At 54.4% G+C, this 22,814-nt stretch overlaps 1 protein-coding gene across 2 annotated transcripts; it reads right to left on the reverse strand.

Annotated features, from left to right (window-relative positions):
* Positions 1-1,040: 1,040 nt before the first annotated feature.
* Positions 1,041-21,382, reverse strand: LOC140848798 (uncharacterized). Of its 2 annotated transcripts, XM_073233078.1 has the most exons (12): positions 13,297-21,382; positions 12,328-12,632; positions 11,187-11,341; positions 10,377-11,047; positions 9,415-9,630; positions 8,964-9,067; positions 8,425-8,494; positions 7,614-7,679; positions 7,163-7,270; positions 6,169-6,290; positions 5,954-6,060; positions 1,041-5,588 (listed from the first exon to the last, which is right to left on the reverse strand). In XM_073233078.1, the coding sequence occupies exons 1-11, from the start codon at positions 13,432-13,434 to the stop codon at positions 5,973-5,975; spliced, it is 2,043 nt and encodes a 680-aa protein (XP_073089179.1). In that variant the 5' UTR covers positions 13,435-21,382; the 3' UTR covers positions 1,041-5,588; positions 5,954-5,972. The 2 variants fall into 2 exon arrangements, with proteins under 2 accessions (XP_073089179.1, XP_073089180.1); XM_073233079.1 differs by lacking the exon at positions 13,297-21,382 and having other exon boundaries at positions 11,667-12,468.
* Between the last annotated feature and the right edge of the window lie 1,432 nt (positions 21,383-22,814).

Below are 22,814 nucleotides of genomic sequence, written 5' to 3' on the forward strand. Positions count from 1 at the left end.
AGGCAGATGGCTCTGAGGGTGCTGGGGGCAGTGCCTAGGGATGGAGGGTGGCCTGGGTGTCCCGATTTTACCTCCTGTCACCCGGTCACCTGAGGCTGTCAGGAGGGCCCACATCCACTTCCCCAGTCCCCAGTCTGGGGCTCCACCTGCAGCATAAGGCCTGGAGACTGTCTCCAGCCTGAAGCCCCCCATGTGGGTATTTGTGCTGATTGTGGAACTCCCCTCCAGGCCTTCCCTCCCCTTCCTGGGAGGGCGAACACATCCTGAGAGCCCTGGGGGAGCATTATGGGGAGAATCAGAGCCAAGTGCCTCTGCTCAGCCTCTCCAGCCTTTTGTCACAGACATCAAGCCACTCAGCCAGGAGCTGGACGGCTGAGGGGCACCATGGAGGACTGGGGACCTGGGAGCTCTGGTGGGTGCTCTGAGGTGTGAAGCTTGGAGAAACTAGACTCAGGGAAAGCCCCCCAATGGAAGGCGTGTACCTCTTGGAGGTGCTGGAGTGACCAAGTTCAACATTTTTTGAAAAGGAATTTTCTGGAATGTGTGGAACAGCTGTGTCTCATCAAATGGGACAGTGCTAGACTGGTGCCCTGCAGCCCTGGGATCTACTTCGGTAACACGTGCAGTGGTGTTCCAGATGTGAGGAGACACCCTGGGGCTTAAAGATTTTGGTGTCTCATCATAACCTATAACCTATAGGTGTCAGGAAGAAAGGCCCAGGTTCTGTTTGACCAGCCCTCCCCAGTGCTGCCAAGGTGTGCCAGCCTGGGGCTTAGAGCGCCCCGCTCTTCCTGAGCACCTTATGGGGGAGGTCAGAGGATGGAGGGCAACCTGGCAGAGATCAGGGCCCCCCTGTGTCAGAGTTGGAGGGCCGGGGTGGGTCAGGGGGCACATGAGATCTGCATGACAGCAGAGCTTTGAGAAGAAAGAGCAGTGGGGGGTGGCAGTCCTCTCACTGCATCCCACCTGCACAGGGATGAGACCAACCCCAGGAGCCACCAACCGCAGGGACGACATCCAGATCACACTGTCCTCAGGGAGGATATTTTTCTTTTTTTTTAATTAAGGTATTATTGACATACACTCTTATGAAGGTTTTACATGAGAAAAGCATGTGGTTACTACATTCACCCGATATCTTGTTGAACTGTGTTGAATAAGAGTGCGGAGAGTGGGCACCCTTGTCTCGTTCCCAATCCTAAGCACAGGCTTTCAGCTTCTCACTGTTAACCACGATGTGGGCTGTGGGCAGGTCATGTATGGCCTTTATTACGTTAAGGTACTTGCCCTCTATACCCATTTTGTTGAGAGTTTTGATTGTGAATGGATGTTGAATTTTCTCGAATGCGCTTTTGGCATCTATGGAGATGATCATGTGGTGTTTGTCCTTCTTTTTGTTGATGTGGTGGATGATGTTGATGGATTTCCTAATATTGTACCACCCTTGCATCCCTAGAATAAATCCTACTTGATCATGATGGATGATCTTTTTGATGTATTTTTGAACTGGGTTTGCTAATATTTCAGTCAGTAGTTTTGCATCTATGTTCAACAGGGATGTTCGTCTGTAATTTTCTCATTTTGTGGTGTCTTTGGCTGATTTTTGGTATTCGGATGATGCTGGCCTCATAGAATGAGTGTGGAACTATTCCTTCCTTTTCTACTCTTTGGAAAACATTAGGGGGGTGGGTATTAGGTCTTCACTAAATGTTTGGTGAAATTCAGGGGTGAATCCATCTGGTTCAGGAGTTTGGTTCTTAGGTAGTGTTTTGATCACCACTTCAGTTTTGTTGCTGGTAATGGTCTATTCAGGTCTTCTCTTTCTTTCTGGGTCAGCCTTGGAAGGTTGTACTTTTATAGAAAGTTGTCCGTTTCTTCTAGGTTATCCAGTGTGTTAGCGTATAATTTTTCATAGTATTCTCTAATAATTCTTTGTATCTCTATGGGGTCTGTAGTAACTTTTCCTTTCTCATTTCTGATTCTGTTTGCGTGTGCAGACTCTTTTTCTTGATAAGTCTGGCTAGGGGTTTATCTCTGTTGTTTATTTTCTCAAACAAACAGCTCCTGTTTTCATTGCTTCTTTCTATTATTTTACTCTTCTTGATTTTATTTATTTCTGCTCCAATCTTCATTATGTCCCTCCTTCTACTGACTTTGGACCTCCTTTGTTCATTTTCTAGTTTAATTAATTGTGAGTTTAGAGTGTTCATATGGGATTGTTTTTCTTTCCTGAGGTAGGCCTGTATTGCAATATTCTTCCCTGTCAGCACAGTCTTCACTGCATCGCACAGATATTGCTGTGTTGAATTGTTTTTGTCATTTGTCTCCATATATTGCTTGATCTGTTTTTATTTGGTCATCGATCCATTGGTTATTTAAGAGCACGTTGCTAAATTTCCCTGCGTTTGTAGGCTTTTCCATTTTGTTTGTGTAATGTACTTCCAGTTTCATACCCCTGTGGTCTGAGAAGCTGGTTGGTATAATTTCAATATTTTTAATTTACTGAGGCTCTTTTTGTGGCCTAGTATATGACCTATTCTTGAAAATGTTCCACGTACACTTGAGAAGAATGTGTATCCTGCTGCTTGTGGGCAGAGACTTCTGTAGATGTCTGTTAGGTCCATCTGTTCTAATGTGTTGTTCAATGCCTCTTGTCTCCTTACTTATCGTCTGTCTGGTGGATCTGTCCTTCAGAGTGCGTGGAGTGTTGAAGTCTCCTAGAATGAATGCATTGCATTCTATTTCCCCTTTTAATTCTGTTAGTATTTCTTTCACATATGTAGGTGCTCCTGTGTTGGGTGCACAGATATTTATAATGGTTATATCCTCTTGTTGCATTGACCCTTTATCATTATGTAATGTCCTTCTTTGTCTCTTTTGACTTTCTTTCTTTTAAAGTCTCATGTCTGATACAAGTTCTGCAACACCTGTTTTTTTCTCCCTATTACTTCTATGAAATATCTTTTCCATCCCTTCACTTTTAGTCTGTATATGTCTTTGGGTTTGAAGTGAGTCTCCTGCAGGCAGCATACAGTTGGGTCTTGTGTTTTTATCCATTCAGTGACTCTGTGTCTTTTGATCGGTGCATTCAGACTATTTACATCCAGGGTAATCATCAGTAGGTGTGCACTTACTGCCACTGCAGGCTGCAGGTTTACTGGAGTTCAAGGGTGACTTCCTTACTATCTGAGAGTCTCACTTAGCTCAGTGTGCTCTCACAGACACCATCTGAAGTTCTCCCCTCCTTTTTTCTCCTCCATTCTTTATATACTAGCTATATATCATATTCTGGACTCTTTGGCTGTCCCTTTTTATTACCTCTGGTGACAGTTATTTGACCTTGGGAACACTTCCATCTATAGCAGTCCCTCCAAAATACACTGTAGAGATGGTTTGTGGGAGCTAAGTTCTCTCAGCTTTTGCTTACCCAGAAATTCTCTAATTCCTCCTTCAAATTTAAATGATAATCTTGCTGGAAAAAGTATTCTTGGTTCAAGGCCTTTCTGCTGAGAAGTCTGATGACAGCCTGATGGTTTTTCCTTGGTATGTGATCCAATTTCTCTCTCTGGCTGCTTTTAATCTTCTGTCTTTATCCTTAATCTTTGCCATTTTAACTATCATATGTCTTGGTGTTGTCCTCCTTGGGTCCCTTGTGTCAGGAGATCTGTGCACTACCATAGCTGAGAGACTATCTCCTTCCCCAGACTGGGGAAGTTTTCAGCAATTACTTCCGCAAGGCACTTTCCATCCCTTTTTCTCTCTTCTTCGTCCTCTTCTGGTGCCCCATGATATGAATATTGTTCTGCTTGGTGTGGTCACACATTTCCCTCAGTATTCTTTCATTCCTACAGATCCTTTTCTCTCTGTTCCTCAGCTTCTTTGTATTCCTCTTCCCTGATTTCCATTTCATTTATCGTCTCCTCCACCATATTTAACCTGCTTTTAATGCCCTCTATTGTGCTCTTCAATGACTGGATCTCTGTCCTAAATTCATTCCTGAGTTCTTGAATATTTTTCTGTACCTCCATGAGCATGTTTATGATTTTCATTTTGAGGACTTTTCAGGAAAATTTATTAATTCAGTCTCAGTCGATCCTTTCTCTGGTGTTGAGATTTTGCTTTGAAACAGGTTCCTTTCACATTTCATACCTGTATGTGGCACCGCCTAGTGCCCAGAAGCTCTACTCTCTGGAGCCGTTCAGGCACTGGAGTGATCTTGGGGGTCACAGGGGAGTGGTGCTGGTGCCTGGGGGGCAGGAAAGAGCTGTCCCCTATTTCCTGGCTGCTTTGCCTGTCTCAACTGCCAAAACCAGTGACTGAACACACAGGTGTAAGCCTCTATGCTTTGTGTTTATAGCTGCTGTAGGCAGGGCTTCCCTCTGGCTGGCCTGATGCCAGGGTAGGGGCAGCCAGTTTGTGAGCCAGGTGCAGGGCTAGGTGGGAGGAAGACACAGCAGGCTGCATATCACAGTGGGGGACCTTGGAGCTGCGAAGCCAGCCAGGGGGATGGAGCTCCTGAACATTGTTTAAGTTCCCAACCTGCTGGGCAGAGTGTACCCCCATAAGTTTTTCTACCTGTCCTTTCTCCTGAGCGGTGAGCTCTGTGCACTCCTTGTCCGTTTAGCAGCCCTCTCGCTTTTAGGAAGTCTTTCAAACTTCCCACCCAGATCAGCCGGATATGAATCCCTGTCTTCCACAAGCAGCTCGAATCTCTGTCTCTCCAGGTCTGTGTCTCTTCCTCCCGCCATTGGGCTGGGGTGGGGGAAGGGCTTTGGTTCCGCCGGGTCACAGCTTTGGTACCTGACCCTGTTCCGTGAGTTCTGCTATCTTCTCCAGGTGTATGCAGTCTGGTGCAGCCTTCTTTCATGTTGCTCTTTCAGCATGACTTGTACTAATTATATTTTTTGTTTTATATGTGCGTTTAGGAGGGGGGCTCTGTCTCATCTCTCACACCACCATACTTAATCCCTAGGGAGGCTGTTTCTCAGGGATGAGAAAGTTCTAGAGGGGGTCCCCCTGGGAGCATGCCCTGGGAACCTGTGGTAGCCAGCCACCCCTGCGTCCTCAGATGCCTCTGCTGCACACCCAGGGATGGTGGTTCTTCGCAGCGCTGCACCATGTCAGTGTCCATCCTGGGAAAGGCCAGACCTGGTGAGGACGGCCCCACCTCTTCCTGGAACCCTGTGGCTACAACTCAGTGGCTGACAGCACCCAGGCAGCAGGTGGTGTCGACAACATGGGAGGCCACGTGCAGGAATGGTGACACCCTCCACATGGTGGGGCAGCTTGCCTCTGTCCAGTGGGCCACAAGCAGAGGGGCTGACACAGCACAAAGGTGTCCAGGTTGGCCGCAGCTACGTACGGGTCCTTGAGGATGCAGCGGCAGCCTGGAGAGATGCCCGAGTCTGCCGACAGAGGAGGTGCCAGAGCAGCTGCCCCAGCAGAGGCTCAGGATGAGCAGCCGGAGGAGGAGAAGCAGCAGGCAGACTGGGGTCCTGGGGCGCCAGGTGCCGCCTGCCCGAAGGGGATGAAGCTCTCATCCGCATGCAGCCAGGACACCAGCAGGACCACGGGCCCGATGACTGCAGCTACAGGGCCACGTGGGTGATCAGAAGAGGCAGGTTATCCCAGGTTCCCCCCATTATCCTGCTTCCACGCCATCCCCACTGCCCTCTGTGCTCCGGGCCCTGTGCGGAGGGTCCTGCCAATCACCAGCACCCAGGGGGTTCCTGTCACAGGAAGGCCCCTGAGCGTCACCTCCTCACGGACGAGGAGAATGGATCCCAGAGAGGGAGGGGAACCACCCTTCAGACTGACAGGACTGGTTGGCAGTGGAGCTGGCATGCCAGCCCCACTGGTCTTTAGGATGCTCCCACACCCAATGTGGCCCAAAGGTTCCCTAAGGCTGGGGAACAGCCCACCCCTTGCCAATGGCCCCAGGCCAGAAACTCACCTGGCCCTGGCCACTAAGTTTATATCTTGTGGGACCTGAAGAAATGCAACAGTTTCTTCATGACGGCCCACTGGCCTGAGGCCTCCAGCTGGCAGGACAGGTGGTAGCTGCAGGACAGAGGGCCCCCTGTGAGCCCCTGGAGCCACACGTCAGGAGGACCTTCTCCCCAAGCCTGCCGGCAGCTACAGCCCACGCCCGACTCCTGCCAGCCTCACCTCTTCTCCTCATCCAGGAGCTCCTCAGTTTGGAAGAAGGACAGGAAGTGCTCATCGGGCTCCAGGTCATACAGCGCGGCCACGCGCTTGTGCATCATGATCTCACGTCCGATGAGAGTGACCTGGGGCAAGGAAGGACAGGATGCAGACAGGGAGGGGGGTGAGGGGTGGGGCAGTGGGATGGTCCCGGATCTTTGCTCACACGGGAACCCGCCTTCCCTCCAATGCCATCCAGCCCTGCCTGTTCCCAGTGTTGGGTCTCCAGCTCCTCCAGGAAGGGGGCCTTGATGCCACCCCCATCCCCCACCTGACAAAGCCTTTAGTGTCCTCAGCTCTGCATGTCTTAACTCTCTCAAGACACGTTAGACCCAGGGGATGGCCCGGACAAGGTCCTGCCCAGGGGTTCTTGACTCCATCCCTCACCTTTCATGGCTGGGCACTCAACTCTTATTTTATACCATCACCCTGGAAGGCAGCAAGGCAGCCAAAGTGCATCGGAAGCAGCCCTCTGAGCCCAGAACGAGGCTGGAACGCCCCCACCCTTTCTCAAGGTGGAGGAGAGCCAGGGCCCTCCAAGGGGCCGCCCTGCCAAGAAAGAGCACCCGGACCTGGCCCAGGATCGGGGCTACCGAGAGGCGGGGAGTGGACTGGGGAGCTGAGGCCAAGCTTCCCACGCAACTCTGTGACGGCAGACAGGGAGACGGGGCCTCAGGCGGGAAGGCACTGCCAGCCCCCTGATGTGCTTCCTGCCCTGAAGGAGCAGTATCCCTCCCCCTGGGGAGGGCCTGAGGGGGATGCCAGTCCTGCCCAGATGCTGCCCCTCTAGCCCTCGGCCCCACCTGCCCTAGAGCCAGGACTACGGCTTAGGGGAGGTCCTTCTGGCAGTCCTCTCCAAGCAGCCCAGCTCGTGGGGTGGAAGGGGTTGCTCAGGAGTTGAGGGGGTGGTGCTGAGAGGTCTGGGCTCACTGGGGGCTCTCCTCTCTGTAAAACTCACCATGCTGGCCCTCCTGTGCCTTGCTGTGTCACTCATGTCCACATTATATTTCGAGAGTTGGTGTATGGGCACGTCACGCAGAAAATATCCAAGGAACGGGACTATGCCCTGTGCCACCAGGGTGGGGAGGTGATGAGTCCCCACCTGCCTCAGGGGCACCCACAGAGCCTCCCCTGAACCCCACACCCACAACCCCCAGCTCCCTTGGACCACCCTGTGCTGCCACCCTCCCCTCCCTTCGCCCTGCTCCCCCCTCCCTGGCCCTCCCAGGGCTGTCTTTTGGACAGTCCCAGGCCGTGTGGTCCCTGCACCTGCCCTCCACCTTCTCCTGTACCCAGCTGCTCTCGCCCTCCTCCTGGTCCCCCCAGTGCTGGCAGCTCAGGGCAGGTGACACCAGGAGCAGGTGCAGGGTCGCCCCCACTGCCCGTGACCCTGCCCATGCCTCTCTCACCTGCACCTTCCTATGCCGATATCCGGAGGGGGTCTGCCGCCGTTGCCTCATCATGGCCCTCGCCTCCTGCAAGGTCCAGGACACACAGGTGCTCGAGCTCCCCTCCCACGTGGCCTCCACAACCAGACCTTGGTTGATGGATGCCTTGCCTGAGTCCCCTGGCACCTATGCTGCCCCAGCTCCAGCAGGCTCTCAGCCTAGAGCAACCCCAGCTCCAGCACACAGATAGTCATGGGAGTCCTTGGGCTGAGACCGGCAGCCCTGAGAGGCTTCCTCACCTCCAGAGTGTCAGGGGAGGTCCCTCTGCCCCCCAGGGTGCCCTGAGGACTCCATGTCACCTGGCTATCACTACGGCTCCCCTCACATGACCAGGTGGGATGGGCACAAAGCTAAAGCCCATCTTGTGCTCCCTGGACACTGCTCACCTGGCAGGCCCGCACCCCAGGGGGACAACCCTCCATGACCAGATGAGGAGCCCGAGGGCTCAGAGGGGCAGTGACGGGCTCAGGGGACCCAGGGGAGAGGCCAACCTTGCTCAGCCACAGGCCCCACCCCTGCTGCTGCCCCCACGCCAGCCCCAGCCCTGACTGGGGGCCTGTCCCCTGGGTCCTCACTGGATACCAGGCCCCCAGTCAAGTGGAGCCAGGGAGGGAGACAAACGGGACACCTCGGGGCCTGGGGGTCCCCACTTCCCCCATCAGCTCCCCCCTGTCACCCCACACATGTCGAGCCTGCCCCAAGGCAGGGCCACAGCACGGTAGAGGACTTGTCCCAAGGACCCCTCCCTTCCAGACCTCTAGCCTTCACGTACCTCGAGGAGCTTCCTCCCATTAAGCCCGTGGTCCCTCTTTTGAAGTTTCTTATAGCTCCAGAAGCTCTTCCTGAGGGGAGGGGAGAGGAGGAGGGAGACACATGGCCAGTAGGTGGAGAGCTTTCCTGGGGCATCAGAAGATCCACTACCTGCAGGAGGCTTTCCCTCACGGCCCTGAGCCCTGGGGACTCTGTGGCCTGGGGAGGGGGCTGCATGTTTCCACCCGTGGCCTCCTTTCCCAGTTCTCCCGGGGGCAGATCTGCTTGAGGTGAGGTCACTGTTCTTGGGGCAGAGACCTCCTGCTGCAGGGCACATGCTCAAGATCTCCAGTTGGCTTCAACCCACACCGGACATTGAAGGAAACGGATTCCTGCAGGGGTCCCCCTGGCCTAACCCACAGGGGGCTCCAAGAGCCCACCATCCCTGTCCCTAGGCTCTGCCACCGCCCAGGAGGTCCCAGCCAACCGAGGGTACAGCGCCAGACCCAGGGGTGGCCCTGTCCACTCAGGTGCCCTGGTCCCGAGGACAGGACTACCCACCAGGAAACATGTCCCCAGGTGCTGTCCAGACGACATACAGCACGGCACTGCAGGGCACAGAGAATGGCGTGGAGGGACTCGAAATTTCTGAGGTCCAGACACTCCTGGGAGGGAAGAGAGGGCTCTCGGCTCAAGCATGGCCTGCTTCTCTGCTTCTGTCCCCCCATGAACTCCTGTCCTTAAGGAGACAGACACCCAGGGAACCCAGCACACCTGGTACCTGCTGAGCAGCCTTCCTGGGTAGAGGACTGTAGCTCAACCCAAGGAAGGGGCCAGGGATGGCTGTCCCAGGGTGTCCCAGGGATGGGAGTCCAGGTCCACACACCCCTGGCAGGAGGGGGCCAGGGACCATACAGGGTCAGATCACAGGCTCCCATCCTGAAACCTGGCCAAGGAGGGGAGCAGGTCCCACGATGCCAGGATCGACCCTGGGGGCTGTCCCATGACACACCTTGGCCACCTGGATCCAGAACTCCACCACTCGGGCTCTATCCTGGGCCATCAAGCTCGGGGCCCTGAGGCAGGAGGAGGTGACGAAGTAAAACGTGGCATCAAACTGCCTCATGATGTTATGGATGTTGGGGGCCAGGAGCTCAATGCCTTCCATCAGTGGCTGGCTCTCTAAGTAGGTCTTACATTCACCGAATTCAATCCTGCTGTACAGCTCCTGGGGATCACAAGGAGGGTGGTTATCTAGCTGTGCCCCTGGTGCCCCTGTTCCTAGGCAGAGTCACCAGTCAGAGCTGAGGCCCAGGCAGCTGGGGGTGTGCTGTGAGCCTTGTGGCCGCCTAGGCTTCGGACCCCATCCACTGAGGCGCCCAGGACCAGATGCACAGAACCCCACAGTGGTGGGGAACGGAGAGGCTCTGCTCACAGGCACCCTCACTCACCTCCTCCCTGCTACACAAGGCAGCTCACACCTGCCCATACTGGGGCATCTGCCTCCCGTTCTGCTACCCTGTGGATCCCGCTTCCCACTCAGGTGCATTTTCCCCTGAAACAACTCCACCCAGAGCCTCTGTTGGTGTCTGTGTCTCCCATGCAGTCGGGGACCCGGCAGGGGCCTCTGAGGTGTGGAGGCCATGGAAGCCTGCCAGGCCAATGGCCCAAGGACCTAAGGCCCTGGCAGCACCTCTCTGAGCACCCCTCCCATGCCCTGCCCCTCCCACCCCAGCCAGGCCCTGCCCACCTTCCCTCCACTCCTCCTCATTGGCTTGCAAGGATCCCTACTGTCCCCATGTGGTCAGTGAGGACTTGGGGGTGGGGAGGGTCTCTCAGGGCACAGGGTGAGTCTGTGGGGAAGCTAGGATGTGGGCCCACATCACAGGAGTCCACGTCAGGGGACGGCAGGTCTGGGAAAGCCCGTGACACAGAGAAGGCCCACCCCCATCCCAGAGAGCCCACTTCACTCACCGCACATATCAAGGTCAACTGCTCGGCCACCAGGGACGGGGGAAACGCCAGGATCATCGGCTCCTCCTCCCTTGGCTCATCCCAGGTGCTCCAGGCACAGGGGCTGGTGGGCTCCGGGTCCGCCTCTGGCTCTGCCAGGCCCAGTGCCGTTCTGGCAGGTGCCACGGGCCCCGGGCCCGAAGGCTCATGGGGCTCCAGCTCGGGGTGTGAGGCCACTCCTGGAATGCCCCAGGCATTCATGGCACAGGGTCTGGTGGGCTCCATGTCTGCCTGTGGCTCTGCCAGGCCCAGTGCCATTCTGGCAGGTGCCATGCGCCCCGGGCCTGAAGGCTCAGGGGGCTCCAGCTCGGGGCCTGAGACCACTCCTGGGATGTCCCAGTGGCTCATGGCACGGGGTCTGGTGGGCTCTGGGTCCACCTCTGGCTCTGCCAGGCCCAGTGCCATCCCGGCTGGTGCTCCAGGCCCCGTGCCCAAGGGCTGATGGGGCTCCAGCTCGCGGCCTGGCTCTGGGGCTGAGGCCACTGCTGGGACATCCTCCAGCTCTGCAAGGGCTGAAGCAGGTGACACTGGCCGTAGATCCAGCACAGGGGTCGCAGGGAGCTCCTGGACGGGCTCCAGCCACGAAGCGGACCCTCCCTGTGTCTCTGGAGCCAGCTGCCTCTGCTGTGCTTCTGGAGCAGGACACAGAGAAAGGGTCACCCCAGGGCTGATTCCCCGCGCCTTACAATGACAGAAAAGCCCTCACTGCCTTGAAGGGAACCCCCTTCCGGGAACCCCACCCTGCACGGTCTCCTGGCTGCAGCCCCTCACCTTCCAGCTCTGCGACCGCGGGCCCCAGGTGCTTCTCCTGGACCAAGTGGTGGAGGACTTGGCCCACCAGGGTGGATGACAGCTCGCTGGCATCGATGACACTGGGCACATGCTGGGGCTCCCAGGCAAGGCGCCTAGCCCGTCCCATCCTGGGGCTGGGGGAAGGCCGGGGGGTGGCAGAGTGAGAAGCCTGGTCTTACCCGACACACTGCCCTCCCGCCCACTCTTGTGTGGGCCTGGCCGCTGTGCACTCCCCTGCCTGTCCAGGCACCTGCCACACACCTTCCTGACCCTGCGTGCCTGTACTGGCACCCCATCCTCTCCCATCCTCCCAAGGAGGAAGTCCCCAGTCATCAGCCTGCCCGTGGGAATCCAAAGATGGGTGACCTGCTGGGCACCCCCTGCCCCAAGCCCCAGACGCCTCCTCCACCCATTCTGGGCACAGGGGCAGTGCACCCTCGGGGCCCCATGAAAACTCACATTCTCAGATCCTCCTCTGGCCCCTTGTCATGCCCCTCATCACATGAGGAGGCCATGACAGCATTGCCCGTGACGCTCCCTGGCCGTGACCTGCGAATGATGCCTGAAGAGACTGCCCGACTCCACCCGGGACGGGGTCCCAGTATTGTGTTCGCTTCCTTCACTCAGTTATGCTAAGTGGGCCCAAAGGGCCTGCACAAAGTGGGTGCTGCATACCTATTGTTGCTGAAGGGAGTCCTACCTGAACCTTCCCAGGTACCCCTCTGCTGACCCCAGAGGTCCCTCATGTGGCCTCAGTGAGGACAAGGACCTGGCCCAGCCACAGGGAAACGCAAGCCTCTCCTCCAAAGGCTGCTTTCCATGTGTTTTAACAAATTGAGGCTCCTGATGGATGAGGCCAAAGGCATTTCATCGGGTACTGAGAAGTAATAGCCCCAAAGTGGCCCGGCTTGGCCAGCAGTCCTTTCTGCAGCACCCAGTGCCAGGGGAGCCCCTCTAAGGCTCCTCCCGTGTTCCCCTTGGGCACCATAACAGGATGATTGCCAGCCACCCCGCCTGTCAGAGGAGCACACTGCGGCTCAGACACATGTGGGGACACTCAAGACACACCGCGGGCTGTGGACAGAGGCCCGACTGTGCCGAGGAGGGGGTGGGTGCTCACCGGGGGAGCAGCGGGCCCGTGGCCGGCTGGTCAGCATCCGTGGCAGGGAGTAAGGACGAACAAGCGTTCCGGCTGAGGGTTGCCCCTGAGGACAACCTTCTTGCCCTGAACAGTCCCTCCTTCTCCTGCACATGTGTGGGCTGGTTAGCGTCCTCGGGAGGGAGGGTGGCCTCGGGACTGCTCCGGCTGGTGTTTGGAGCTGGTTCCACTCGTGCCGTGCGCTTTCTCCACTTCCTCCTCACGCCTGTCCAGGGAGCCCTGCACCTGGGGACCTCAGTCCCATGAACAGTTGGCTCATGTTCAGGCTGAGGGGGGCAGTAGGGATAAAGTCAGTGGGAAACCCAGGACCCACCAGGACAAGGGAGGTTTGCAGCTCACCCAAGAGGTCCCAGCCCCCTGGGATGCGAGCAAGGAGAGGCACAGGGTCCCCCCAGGAATGAGGTTCCAGGCCCCCTGGAGTGGGGCAGCCCTGGGAGGGCCCTGGCAGGTTGCCAGGTTTGGAATGGGGTCCTGGGTGTAGACAGCCTGCCCCAGGTCCAGGGAGGTGGAGTAGGTGAACCCATCCACCAGCTCCAGCACGCTCCCCAGGGTGGAGTAATGAAAAGCCGATGCCTGGTCCAGGGCTGCAAGAACCTCCCCAGAGGGGGCAATGTGGGGCCCAAACCCTGCCCCGAGATCAGGCACACAGGGCCATCGGCCTAGACACCTAGTCCCTGGGGGAAGGAGAGGACACCCCCGGGCTCAGGACTAACATGTGGGTGGAAGTACCTGGTCCCAACACTCACCTCCACTCCTGAATGCTGAGACCAGAGCTGTGACACTGACTGCCCCTCCTCCCCAGCCTTCAGTCCCACCCATTCCCCATTCCCATCACACACACACAAGAAAGGCTGGGGGGAAGGTCAGCCCAGATGGGTCACACTTGTGGCCTGGTGCTGGAGTGACCCGCTGTGGGCTGCCCTGTGTTACCTCGGGGCTCCTCCGGAGACACGGGCAGAGACGGTGGAGGAGGTCACTGAGCCAGCGCCCACAGCGAGTGGGGAGACTCTCCCTCTCGGCTTCCCTGACTCCCACGCCTTCAGAAGGCTCCGCACAACAAGACCGCATGTTGCTCTGTCGAGCGCCGCCGGTCAAGTGAGCAGGACTGGGGTCTGCGACCAGGATCTGGGTTCCGTCCGGGTCACAATTCAGGTTCTACTGGGCGTGTCTTCAGTGACATCACTTCTTCAAGTGTCCATTTCATGGGCCTCTCCCTGCGTTCAGACACGCCCACCTGGCCCTCTGGGCTGCTGACGGCCCAGCCTCCTGGCCCTTGCCATGCATGACGCCAGACCTCAGCTCATGGTGTGGAAGACAGGCCTCCAGTACCTGGAGGTGGTGCCGTCTGGCCAAGACGTTCTGCTCTCTGGGGTCCGCCCCGGGGCATCGGCTCGCCTGCAGCTGCTTCTTCGCGCTGCCTTCTCGGGTATCCCCAAGGCCGAGCTGGCGTTGGATTAAACCCCTTTCTCTTCCATTGTTGTCTGCCCAGCCCATCTCATTGAGGCGACAATAAAGGGCAGTAAGCAGCTCCGTCCACTTGCAGGAAAATGATTTTCCCAGCAAGGTCAGAGGGCGATTTCAGTTCACCAAGTACTTGAGCCCATTTGCTGGACTTTGGAGGGGCTTCTCTGAGACTCAGCTGACATCTTTCCATCTCTCGCCAGATCTGAGATTTGGAATTTCAACTATATGTGTCATAATAAACACAAGCTTGACAGTTTTCTGTCTCTTTGGGTAATAAAAATAGTGCACCACTTCCCAGGGCACTGCAGACATGAATTAATGTGTCAGAAGCGGAGAGCGAGCCCAACAGGGCTCCACGGCAGGGGCGCCAAGGAGAGGCAGGGCTCCACTGGGGGTAGGAACCCAGAGAGGTTCGGATCATGTCGGACGACAATCCCCGGGGCCCGAGGCGGGAGCGCGGCCTGGGAAGGAAGCAGTGTGTGGTTGGGGAAAGGGGGCGTTCTGGACCGCTGCCCAGCCTCCCACTGGCTGCCCTTGCTTCCAGAATCATCTCCCTCAGTCTATCCTCCACAGCCCCAGTTAGCTCTCCAAAGCACAAATGGATTCTCGTCATGTCCCTCCTCAGAACCTGTTCCCATGGCCTCCCGAAGAGAAGACCAAGCCCCACAGAAAGTCACAGACGAGTGGTCCTCAGCCGCCTCCAGCTCTCCTCTGCCTGGGCTCCAAGCCTCTGTGTCTTGCCAATGGGTTCCAGCCCCGGGCAAGCTCACTGTGGATTCAGTGTGACCAAAGAAATGACAGTAGAACGTTCTTGGGGTGAAAGGGTCATACCCAACTTTATTTCCATGGTGGCAGGTCAGTCACCAAAATCCCATCCACTCAGAGCGAGTCTGCACACAGCAAGCCCAGTCTCTGCCTCTGGGCCTCTTTACCCACACAGCCATCTTTTGGGCCCCGGTCCTCGGTGCTGCCACCACTCCAGCCTCTGTTCTGCTCTCCTACAGCCTTGCAGCCATGCTACCATGTCGCCCAGACCACTGGGCAGGGCTCTTTATATAGAGTCAATAGCAACGTCTTTACCCCAATTGCGTAGTGAGCTAGCCAACCAGGTCCCAGTGAGAATCCTGGCCACAGGAACCTTCACTTTATCCACACCCTGCCCAGCACCAGCCCCCACGACCTGGCCTCTGCAAGGGCTCCTCCCTCGGCTGGGATGGCCTTCTCACTGCCTCTCTGTGGAGAAAATGAAGGGTCCCTGTGACCAGGATTCTCGCCTGGCCCCAGTCAGCTTGCCCCCTGCACATGTGTGGCCAATGTGCTGTTACTGACTCTTTATAAAGAGTTCTGCCCAGGGCCCTGGGCCGCACGGCTGCAGGAGAGCAGAGGCGGGAGTGGTGGCAGTACCAAGGACAGAGACGGACACGGCTGCCAGGACAGAGATGCCCGGAGGCAGAGACCGGTTTGCTGCACACAGACTCGCTCTGAGTGGACGGGATTCTAAGCACTTGACCTGCCACCATGGGAATAAAATTGGGTATAAACCCTTTCACTCCAAGAACGTTCCATTGTCACTTTTCAGTCTCACTGAGTCAAGGGTGAACTTCCCTGGGGCTGAAACCCATTGGTAAGACCCTCCTCCCCAAACCTCCTCGGCCACATAAGGCTTTTCATGGCCTATTGTATCACACCATGTGGAATTATAAATATTTGCTGATGGGTCTTTCTTTTCCCCAATTAAACTGGGAGCTTTTCAGCGGCCAAAACCACCTCTCTGTCTCAGGTCTTTATCAGTACCTCCTGAAAGATGTAGAGAAATAGAAAATAGAGAAAACACACATTTTTTAAAATTCCCCATGTTCCCACCCTGCCGAGTTAGCAGCTGTTAGCCTCTGACGTCTCTGCTTCCAGCTACCTTCCGACATATATTCCTCTCTGTGGTTAAAATGAAGGTTCCTGTGGCCATGATTCTCACCGGGCCCCGGTTGGCTGGCTCACTACACGCATGTGGCAACGCGTTGCTATTGACTCTGGATAAAGAGCTCTGCCCGGCGCTCTGCCAGCTGCCGCCTTCTCTATGCCCTCACGTGGTGGGGGGAGCAGGGCTGAGAGAGAGGAGACAGGAGGGCTCCCGGGTGTCTCTCCTCATCAAGGACCCTCTCCCCACCGTGGGGGCTGCCCTCACGACCTTGTCTAACGCTACTGCCTCCAGAGGCCCCACCTCCGATGCCACCCACTGGGGGTTGGGGCTTCAACACACGCAGTCTTGGGGGACACAGACATTCGGGCCCCAGCCAGGGTGGGGGCATCCCTCCTCAGCATCCCCAGCAAGCCTGGCTGTGCTTCCTTCTCGTGGGGCCCAAAGTGCTCTGTATTATCATCTGTCACCTCCCAGGGGGCAGGAGGACTACAGTCAGGGACCCCAAAAAGGTGTGTGCCAGTCCTGATCCCAGCACCCGTGACCATGACCTGACTCGGAAAATGGGACCTCGCTCTGCAGCTGTGATTAAGGCTCTTGCGATGGGGTCACCCTGGATTACCCAGGTGGCCCTAAATCCAGTGACAGGTGCCCTTGTAGGAGACACACCAAGGAGAGACCCACAGAAAGGCCATGTGACTGTGCAGGCGAGGGTTTGGTGGCGCTCGGCCACAAGCTAAGTGTTCTGGAGCCCCAGAGCTAGAAGTGGCAGGAAGGACCCTTCCCTAGAGGTCCCGGAGGGAGCACGCCCTCCGGACGCCTTGATCTCAGACCACCGCCCTCTAAAACGGGGGAGAACACATTCCTGGTGTCTCAGGCCGCCGGGTCTGCCGGGATTCCCCACAGCCGCCCCAGGAAAGCCCAGAGGAAAGAGGCCCCAGCGGGAGGCCCCACAGAGCTGGGCTCCCCATCTCCCCCAGGGAACCTGAGCACATGCCGCCGCTAGAGCTAAAGAAAGAAAAGCCACGATGGAGCTTAATTTTCTTAGGAAACCTTGCTTTGGAGAGTTTAATTTAGGGGGGGTCCTTTGGGGAAAAGTAAGAAAACAAACTTCCCCATTCCAGGCAGAAAAGTCCCTGTGAATCGTGGAGGCTTGATTTGCCCTGGCCCTACACCATTCTGTCATCCCAGACTTAAATTTTTTAATCAAAGCTTTCAGCTATCAAAGTGCCTGAGGTTGGCAGAGGTTTGCTATTATCTTACATTAAAATCCATCACGATCTTAATAAAATGAAATTAATTTCAGATGCCAGAAGACCCTCAGGTCAAGAGAGCACTGGTGTTCCCAGCTGCTGGTGGCAGGCAGGTGCGAGGAGGGGCTTCCCCTGGGGGCTGCAGGGCACAGAGATGGGTGGGCACTGGAGCACACACAGGCCCCAGCAGCCGGGAGCTCAGAGGGCAGGGGCCTCAGAAACCCTGGGCACGCCTGCCTCTCCTCCTGGTTGGGGGAGATTCCCACCCATGCCCACGCTCAGATGCCCACGCATGCCCTCTGCAAGGTGACTTTCTTTCTCCTCTGCTTCCCCAGAGCATTTCCTCCCCGGGCCCTCCACATACGAAGGTCCACCTTCTCCTCTGCAACCTTCCAGCCACTTCTGTAGGGCTCCACCTCAGCACCCCAGGCCCCCACTGCCCTAATGATGCTGCAGCCAGCCTTAGAGGGGGCAGAACTCTCCTGAATTCCAAAACCACCAAATATAACTGTGTTTCAGGGGATGGAGCAAGCCAGGCCTTCCAGCCAGAGTGAAGAGTCAGCCCATTGCACAGGCACAAATGCTGGAAACCAGGACCAAAAAGGGCCTATTTTATTAATAATAGGTGCTCTGGCCGCAGAAGGGCAGCCTCTGCGTTCTCAGGGATCAAAGCAGCTGTGTGCCTTCCGACAGAGGTCCTGGGCTGAGTTGGGGTGTGGGACTCCAGGCGCTCCTGTGCACCCACCTGTCCATGCAGCTGACCCACAGGCTGCCTTCTGAGCCGCCCGGGGCTGTGCCTGACCCTTGTCCAAGCCTCTCCTCTTCCTGCCTCAGGGGCTGGGTAAAATCTGCAGCCTCACTATCTTTACCCCCACGCTGGGTACCAAGGTTCCCAGGCTGTAAGGACGCCACTGCCTGAGGCGACAGAATCAGGCTGCAGAGAGGACCTGCCATGTCCAGAGCCCAGAAGCGCTTCACGGCGGGGTGCACGGGGCACGCACGGGGCACTGACTGGTTGGCAGAAGGGCAGTGAGCAGCAGGGGGAGGGACGAGGTGGGGACTGGCCTTGCAGGACTCCCAGGCGAGGGTGAAGAGTTGGGGTTTGTCCCAGCACCCAGTGGGCAGGACTCTACATGGAGAAGTGGCTCCACGACCCGGCATGAGGGTGAGGAGGCTGCTCAGGTTACACAATGGCATGTAGCTGTCTGGCCCACCTCTGCCCTTGGCCTGATGTCCACACAGGATTGGTGCAGATTCTTCCAGTCTCTGCCTTTCCTCTCAGCAAAAAGAGGCATCGCAGACCCACCAGAGCAGGTGCCTGTCCATCCCCAAAACACGTGGGGGCCATACTCTGGCTCCCGCTGACCCACAGCAGAAACCCACAAAGGAGCCTCCCTCAACCAGACACGATTCGTTTTGGTAGGAGATTGTGGAAACCGTGCCTTTCCACACACCTGGTGCTCAGCCTCTCTACTTGCCTGCCAGCAAGCCACCCCAGACACCCAGCCCGAGGCACATCCACCGGGACCATCCCAGAACACACCCGTCACAGAGACGGCTCTTTGATAATCAGTGTTAGCAGTGCGCCTGGGCACGCAGAGAACCGACACTTTGCAGGAAGCAGACACGATAGAGACCAAATTTAATGAGAATTTGTCAAGGTTATCTCATCTCAGACCAAACCGCAACAAGCACCCTGATCTCCATGTGACAGTTGCGTGTCCACGTTCATAGGTGTGACAGACACGCACACAGGAATGCATGGCTTCTGGCCACGAGCTGCTTCCACGCTCAAGCCTCCTAGGAATTCACTGCAAGCTCACGCATCCACCTTCCTGCGTGAACTGACCCTTGGCCGGCCCTCCCCTCTGAGAGGCAACATCACACAGTGGTTGAGCATGTGGCAGCTGCCATTTTGCTGGGTCCTTATCTCTGCTCTTTGCATCTGGACAAGCAGACGGCCACATGCAGAGGGTGGAGTGAATTCTTCCTCACCTGATACATGCAAAGCTCCTCCCCTCTTCTCTTCGTTACCGGGACAGGTATCCCTTGCTTCCCATACCTTCCCTCTCTTCCTCCCTCTACAATGGCAACGTATTGTTTTGATGGCAGCATAGGTTCCTCTGTAGGTTGGTGCTCCTACAGAATCGGCATGGTGGATCGCATTTGTGGAAATGGTATTGTGGTAGCCATCTCATTCTGCTCCAGGCTATTTTCTCTAACCACTGGCTTTTTGAATCCCATCCCTGCTGCTGTGTGCACATCTAGCCTGCAGTTTCCATTGCCTACACAGCCCTCCACAGTGTGCATCTGTCAAACATCACCTGTGCATTCTCCCATCCATGGGTGGGCACCCACGCTGCCTTCCATCCCTCCCACCTATGCACAGCCCAGTGAACAGCTGGTCTTGTCTGCTGTGGTCCCAGGGAAATGTCTCTGGCCAAATTTATGGCAGCTGCCAGGGCCTAAGGGGTGCACATGTGGGGTCTACAGCGCCAGCCACCCACTGCCTCCCAGAGCGGCTTCAGCAACCACACCTGCCGGCCCCTGCAGGAGGTGTTCCCACCTCTGCCCCCATGCCAACAGCTGGCTTAACCAGCTCTGTATTTTTCCCAGTCTGATAGGTATAAAGTGGTATCTTGTCCTAATTTTCCTTTGTGTGATCACTAATGACTTTGATTTTCCCCTTTCATGCTTATTAGCTTTTGGGTTTCCTCTATCGATTGTCCATATTTTCTGCCAGCTTTTCCACTGGGGTGGCTAATCCTTGTCTCTCTGATTTGCAGGAGTTCCTTGTAAATACTAGGTCTTAATCCCTTGCCAGTTTTTAACATTGCAAATATCCTTTCTCGTCTGCTCAGCTGTGCATTAACTTTGTCCAGATTGTCTTTCATTGAACAAAACTCTCCAGCCCTGCTATAATGAAACGCATCGATTTGGTGCCTTACGGGTTGAGGTTTTGAATTTTTATGTAAGGTATCCCTGCTCCTGAGCGACAAAGATTTTCTCCCACATTTTCTGCACTTTTTGTATTAGGCTCTTCGTCTACCCAGAATCCAGCTCTGTACACAGCACTAGGTAGGGATTCAGGGCTGAGTTTGGGGTTGTTTTTTACAAAGCCCTTTTCCGCGTTGACTGAGATGCAGACATGATACTTTTCCTTCAGTCCATTACTGCAGCGAATTACAATGAGAGACTTTCAGATGTTCCCAGATAAACCCTTCTTCATCATGTGTATCTTACAACACTATTTGGTTTAGTTAATTACTATTTTACTTAGGATTTAGGCAACTTTGTTCATAAAATGGGCGTGTAATTTTATTTTTTACTATTATTGCCCTTAGTTGATAATGAAATTCAGATTACACCACTTCACAAAATAAGCCAGGCAAATTTCACTCATTTTCTACTTTCCCAAATATCTTGTCTAAATCAAAAATGAACTGTTTGAAGAAAATAATGTCGAAATCTCCCAAAAAAGCTATCAGACTTGGGGGAGAGGGCGGTTTCTGGTGAAGGAAGTTCCTGGTGACAAGTTGCATTTCTTCGGCTGCATTTACCCACCCGAGCGGTCTGTCTTGTCCTACACCGATTCTGGCACTTAGTACTTCGGGTGAGATTTATCCATCCCGTCTAAGGATCGAATTCAATCAGTAGGCCTGTTCGTGATACTCATTTCTTATTTCCAACTTCTTGGTCTTTTTTCTTAATTGGTCTTTCCAGAAGTCTAGCACGTTAATTTTGTTGTTGTTTAACCAGATTCTGGATTTGGTGACCCTAAGTACAGGTTTTACTTACTCTGTTTCTCTCGGCTTTGATCGTTTTTATTTCCCCCCTTGTTTCCACAGGGGTCGGTGGGGCAGGGCCATTCTCTGGCCCTTTTTCCAACAGCTCACAGCAAATTCCTGGCTCGTTCATTTGGGAATCTATTGTTTCCTGATAAATGCATTTAGAACTGTCATTTTCTCTGTAAAAGTTGCTTCGGCCGATTTTGACATGTCAAATTCTATTATCACTTATTCTGTATTCTTTCTTAATTTCTTTGATCATTTCCATGGGTTATTCAGAGATATGTCACTTAGATCCCAAGTAAAATTAGGGTTTCTAAAAAACTATCCTTCTGTTAATCTGAATGTCATTTATTTGTAGTTAGAGAATGCAGTTTATTCAACATTAATCTTGGACATGGATGGAGACTTCCTTCATGGACCAATATATGACCCATTTTTTTTTTTGAGAGGGCATCTCTCATATTTATTGATCAAATGGTTGTTAACAACAATAAAATTCAGTATAGGGGGGTCAACGCTCAATGTACAATCATTAATCCATCTCAAGCCTAATTCTCGTCAGTCTCCAATCTTCTGAAGCATAACGAACAAGGTCTTACATGGTGAACGAATTCTTACATAGTGAATAAATTCTTACATGGTGAACAGTACAAGGGCAGTCATCACAGACACTTTCAGTTTTGATCATGCAATATGACCTATAAACAATCAGGTCAAATATGAATATTCGTTTGATTTTTGTACTTGATTTATATGTGGATCCCACATTTCTCCTATTATTATTATTATTTTTATTTTTAATAAAATGCTGAAGTGGTAGGTAGATGCAAGATAAAGGTAGAAAACATAGTTTAGTGCTGTAAGAGGGCAAATGTAGATGATAAGATGATCAGGTGTGTGCCTGTGGACTAAGTATTAATCCAGGCTAGACAAGGGCAGCAAGACATCCACGGATGCAGAAGATTTCTCTCAAAGCAGGGGGGGTGAGGTTCTGAGCCTCACCTCTGTTGATCCCCAATTTCTAACCTGATGGCCCCCCTGCGACTGTGCCTGTCTTAGGTTGTTCCTCCCTTGAGGAATCTTACCCGTCTCTGGCTAACCAGTCATCTTCCGGGGCCATACAGGGAAATGTAAAGTTGGTAAGTGAGAGAGAAGCCATATTGTTTGACAAGGTTAGCTTTTTACTTCTTTGCAGATTTATGCCCTGTGGCTTCTATGCCCAGCACTTGTCTCGAGGTATCTTTACCACCTGGAGGAATTATGATACTCGGTAAATTCGATATGAGGCACGAATTCTACTTAAGGGTTGTAATTAGGAAGGAAGAAGAAAAGCTATAGATGTAGCATATGAAGGAAACATGGGAGGATTGATTATTTCTTTGACATATCTTCTTGTATAGTACCTTAAGCATGTATAGGTTTTAAACTACTAACTAATTTGCACACACATATTAACGTAATAGGAATACGGTGACATAAACAAAGCAAATCTATAATTACCATCCATCTCCAGTGAAGCCAAGAAAACCATTTAGGCACCCTAGGCATTTGTGAAAATTTATCTATGATATGATGGATATTGTCCAACTGTACTTGAACCATCAGACAAATTAAAGCAGCCCATTTCTGGGATCTGTTCACATCCCATATGTTCTTTTAACCATAGATAGTCTATAGTCATGAGATTTTGGGGTGCTACAACTTGCACCCCTCCCAACTCCTGGTTGAGTTCCAACAGTACAGATCCGGTCAAATTCGTTGTCTCACTGTATGCACATGCCAGCCTAGACATCTCCCTCCTCATTCCTATGGCAAGTCCAGGAGACGGTGGGCTGGATGCAGCCACAACCGCAGCATCGTCCGGATCCCTGTGGAGGCTTTTTGATGATCATCCCCCGGCACGAGTCCTCCAGAGAGTGCTGATGCCGGAAGCTCCTCCTCATATTGTATCTAACTTCATTTTCTGGGTATCCAAGCTAGGCCTTGATCTTCTGCGTAGAAACAAACAGACCCTTTGCCCACACT

The sequence above is a fragment of the Manis javanica genome, chromosome 4 (genome assembly GCF_040802235.1).
Source record: "Manis javanica isolate MJ-LG chromosome 4, MJ_LKY, whole genome shotgun sequence".
Lineage (NCBI taxonomy): Eukaryota > Metazoa > Chordata > Mammalia > Pholidota > Manidae > Manis > Manis javanica.

Coding starts and splice junctions, on each gene's coding strand:
- LOC140848798 (XM_073233078.1), bottom strand. CDS start 13,434: ATGCGGTCTTGTTGTGCGGAGCCTTCTGAAGGCGTGGGAGTCAGGGAA. Junction 9,631..10,376: donor AGTTGACCTTGATATGTGCG/GTGAGTGAAGTG, acceptor TGTGATCCCCAG/GAGCTGTACAGCAGGATTGA. Junction 7,680..8,424: donor ATGGGAGGAAGCTCCTCGAG/GTACGTGAAGGC, acceptor TGGACCTTGCAG/GAGGCGAGGGCCATGATGAG.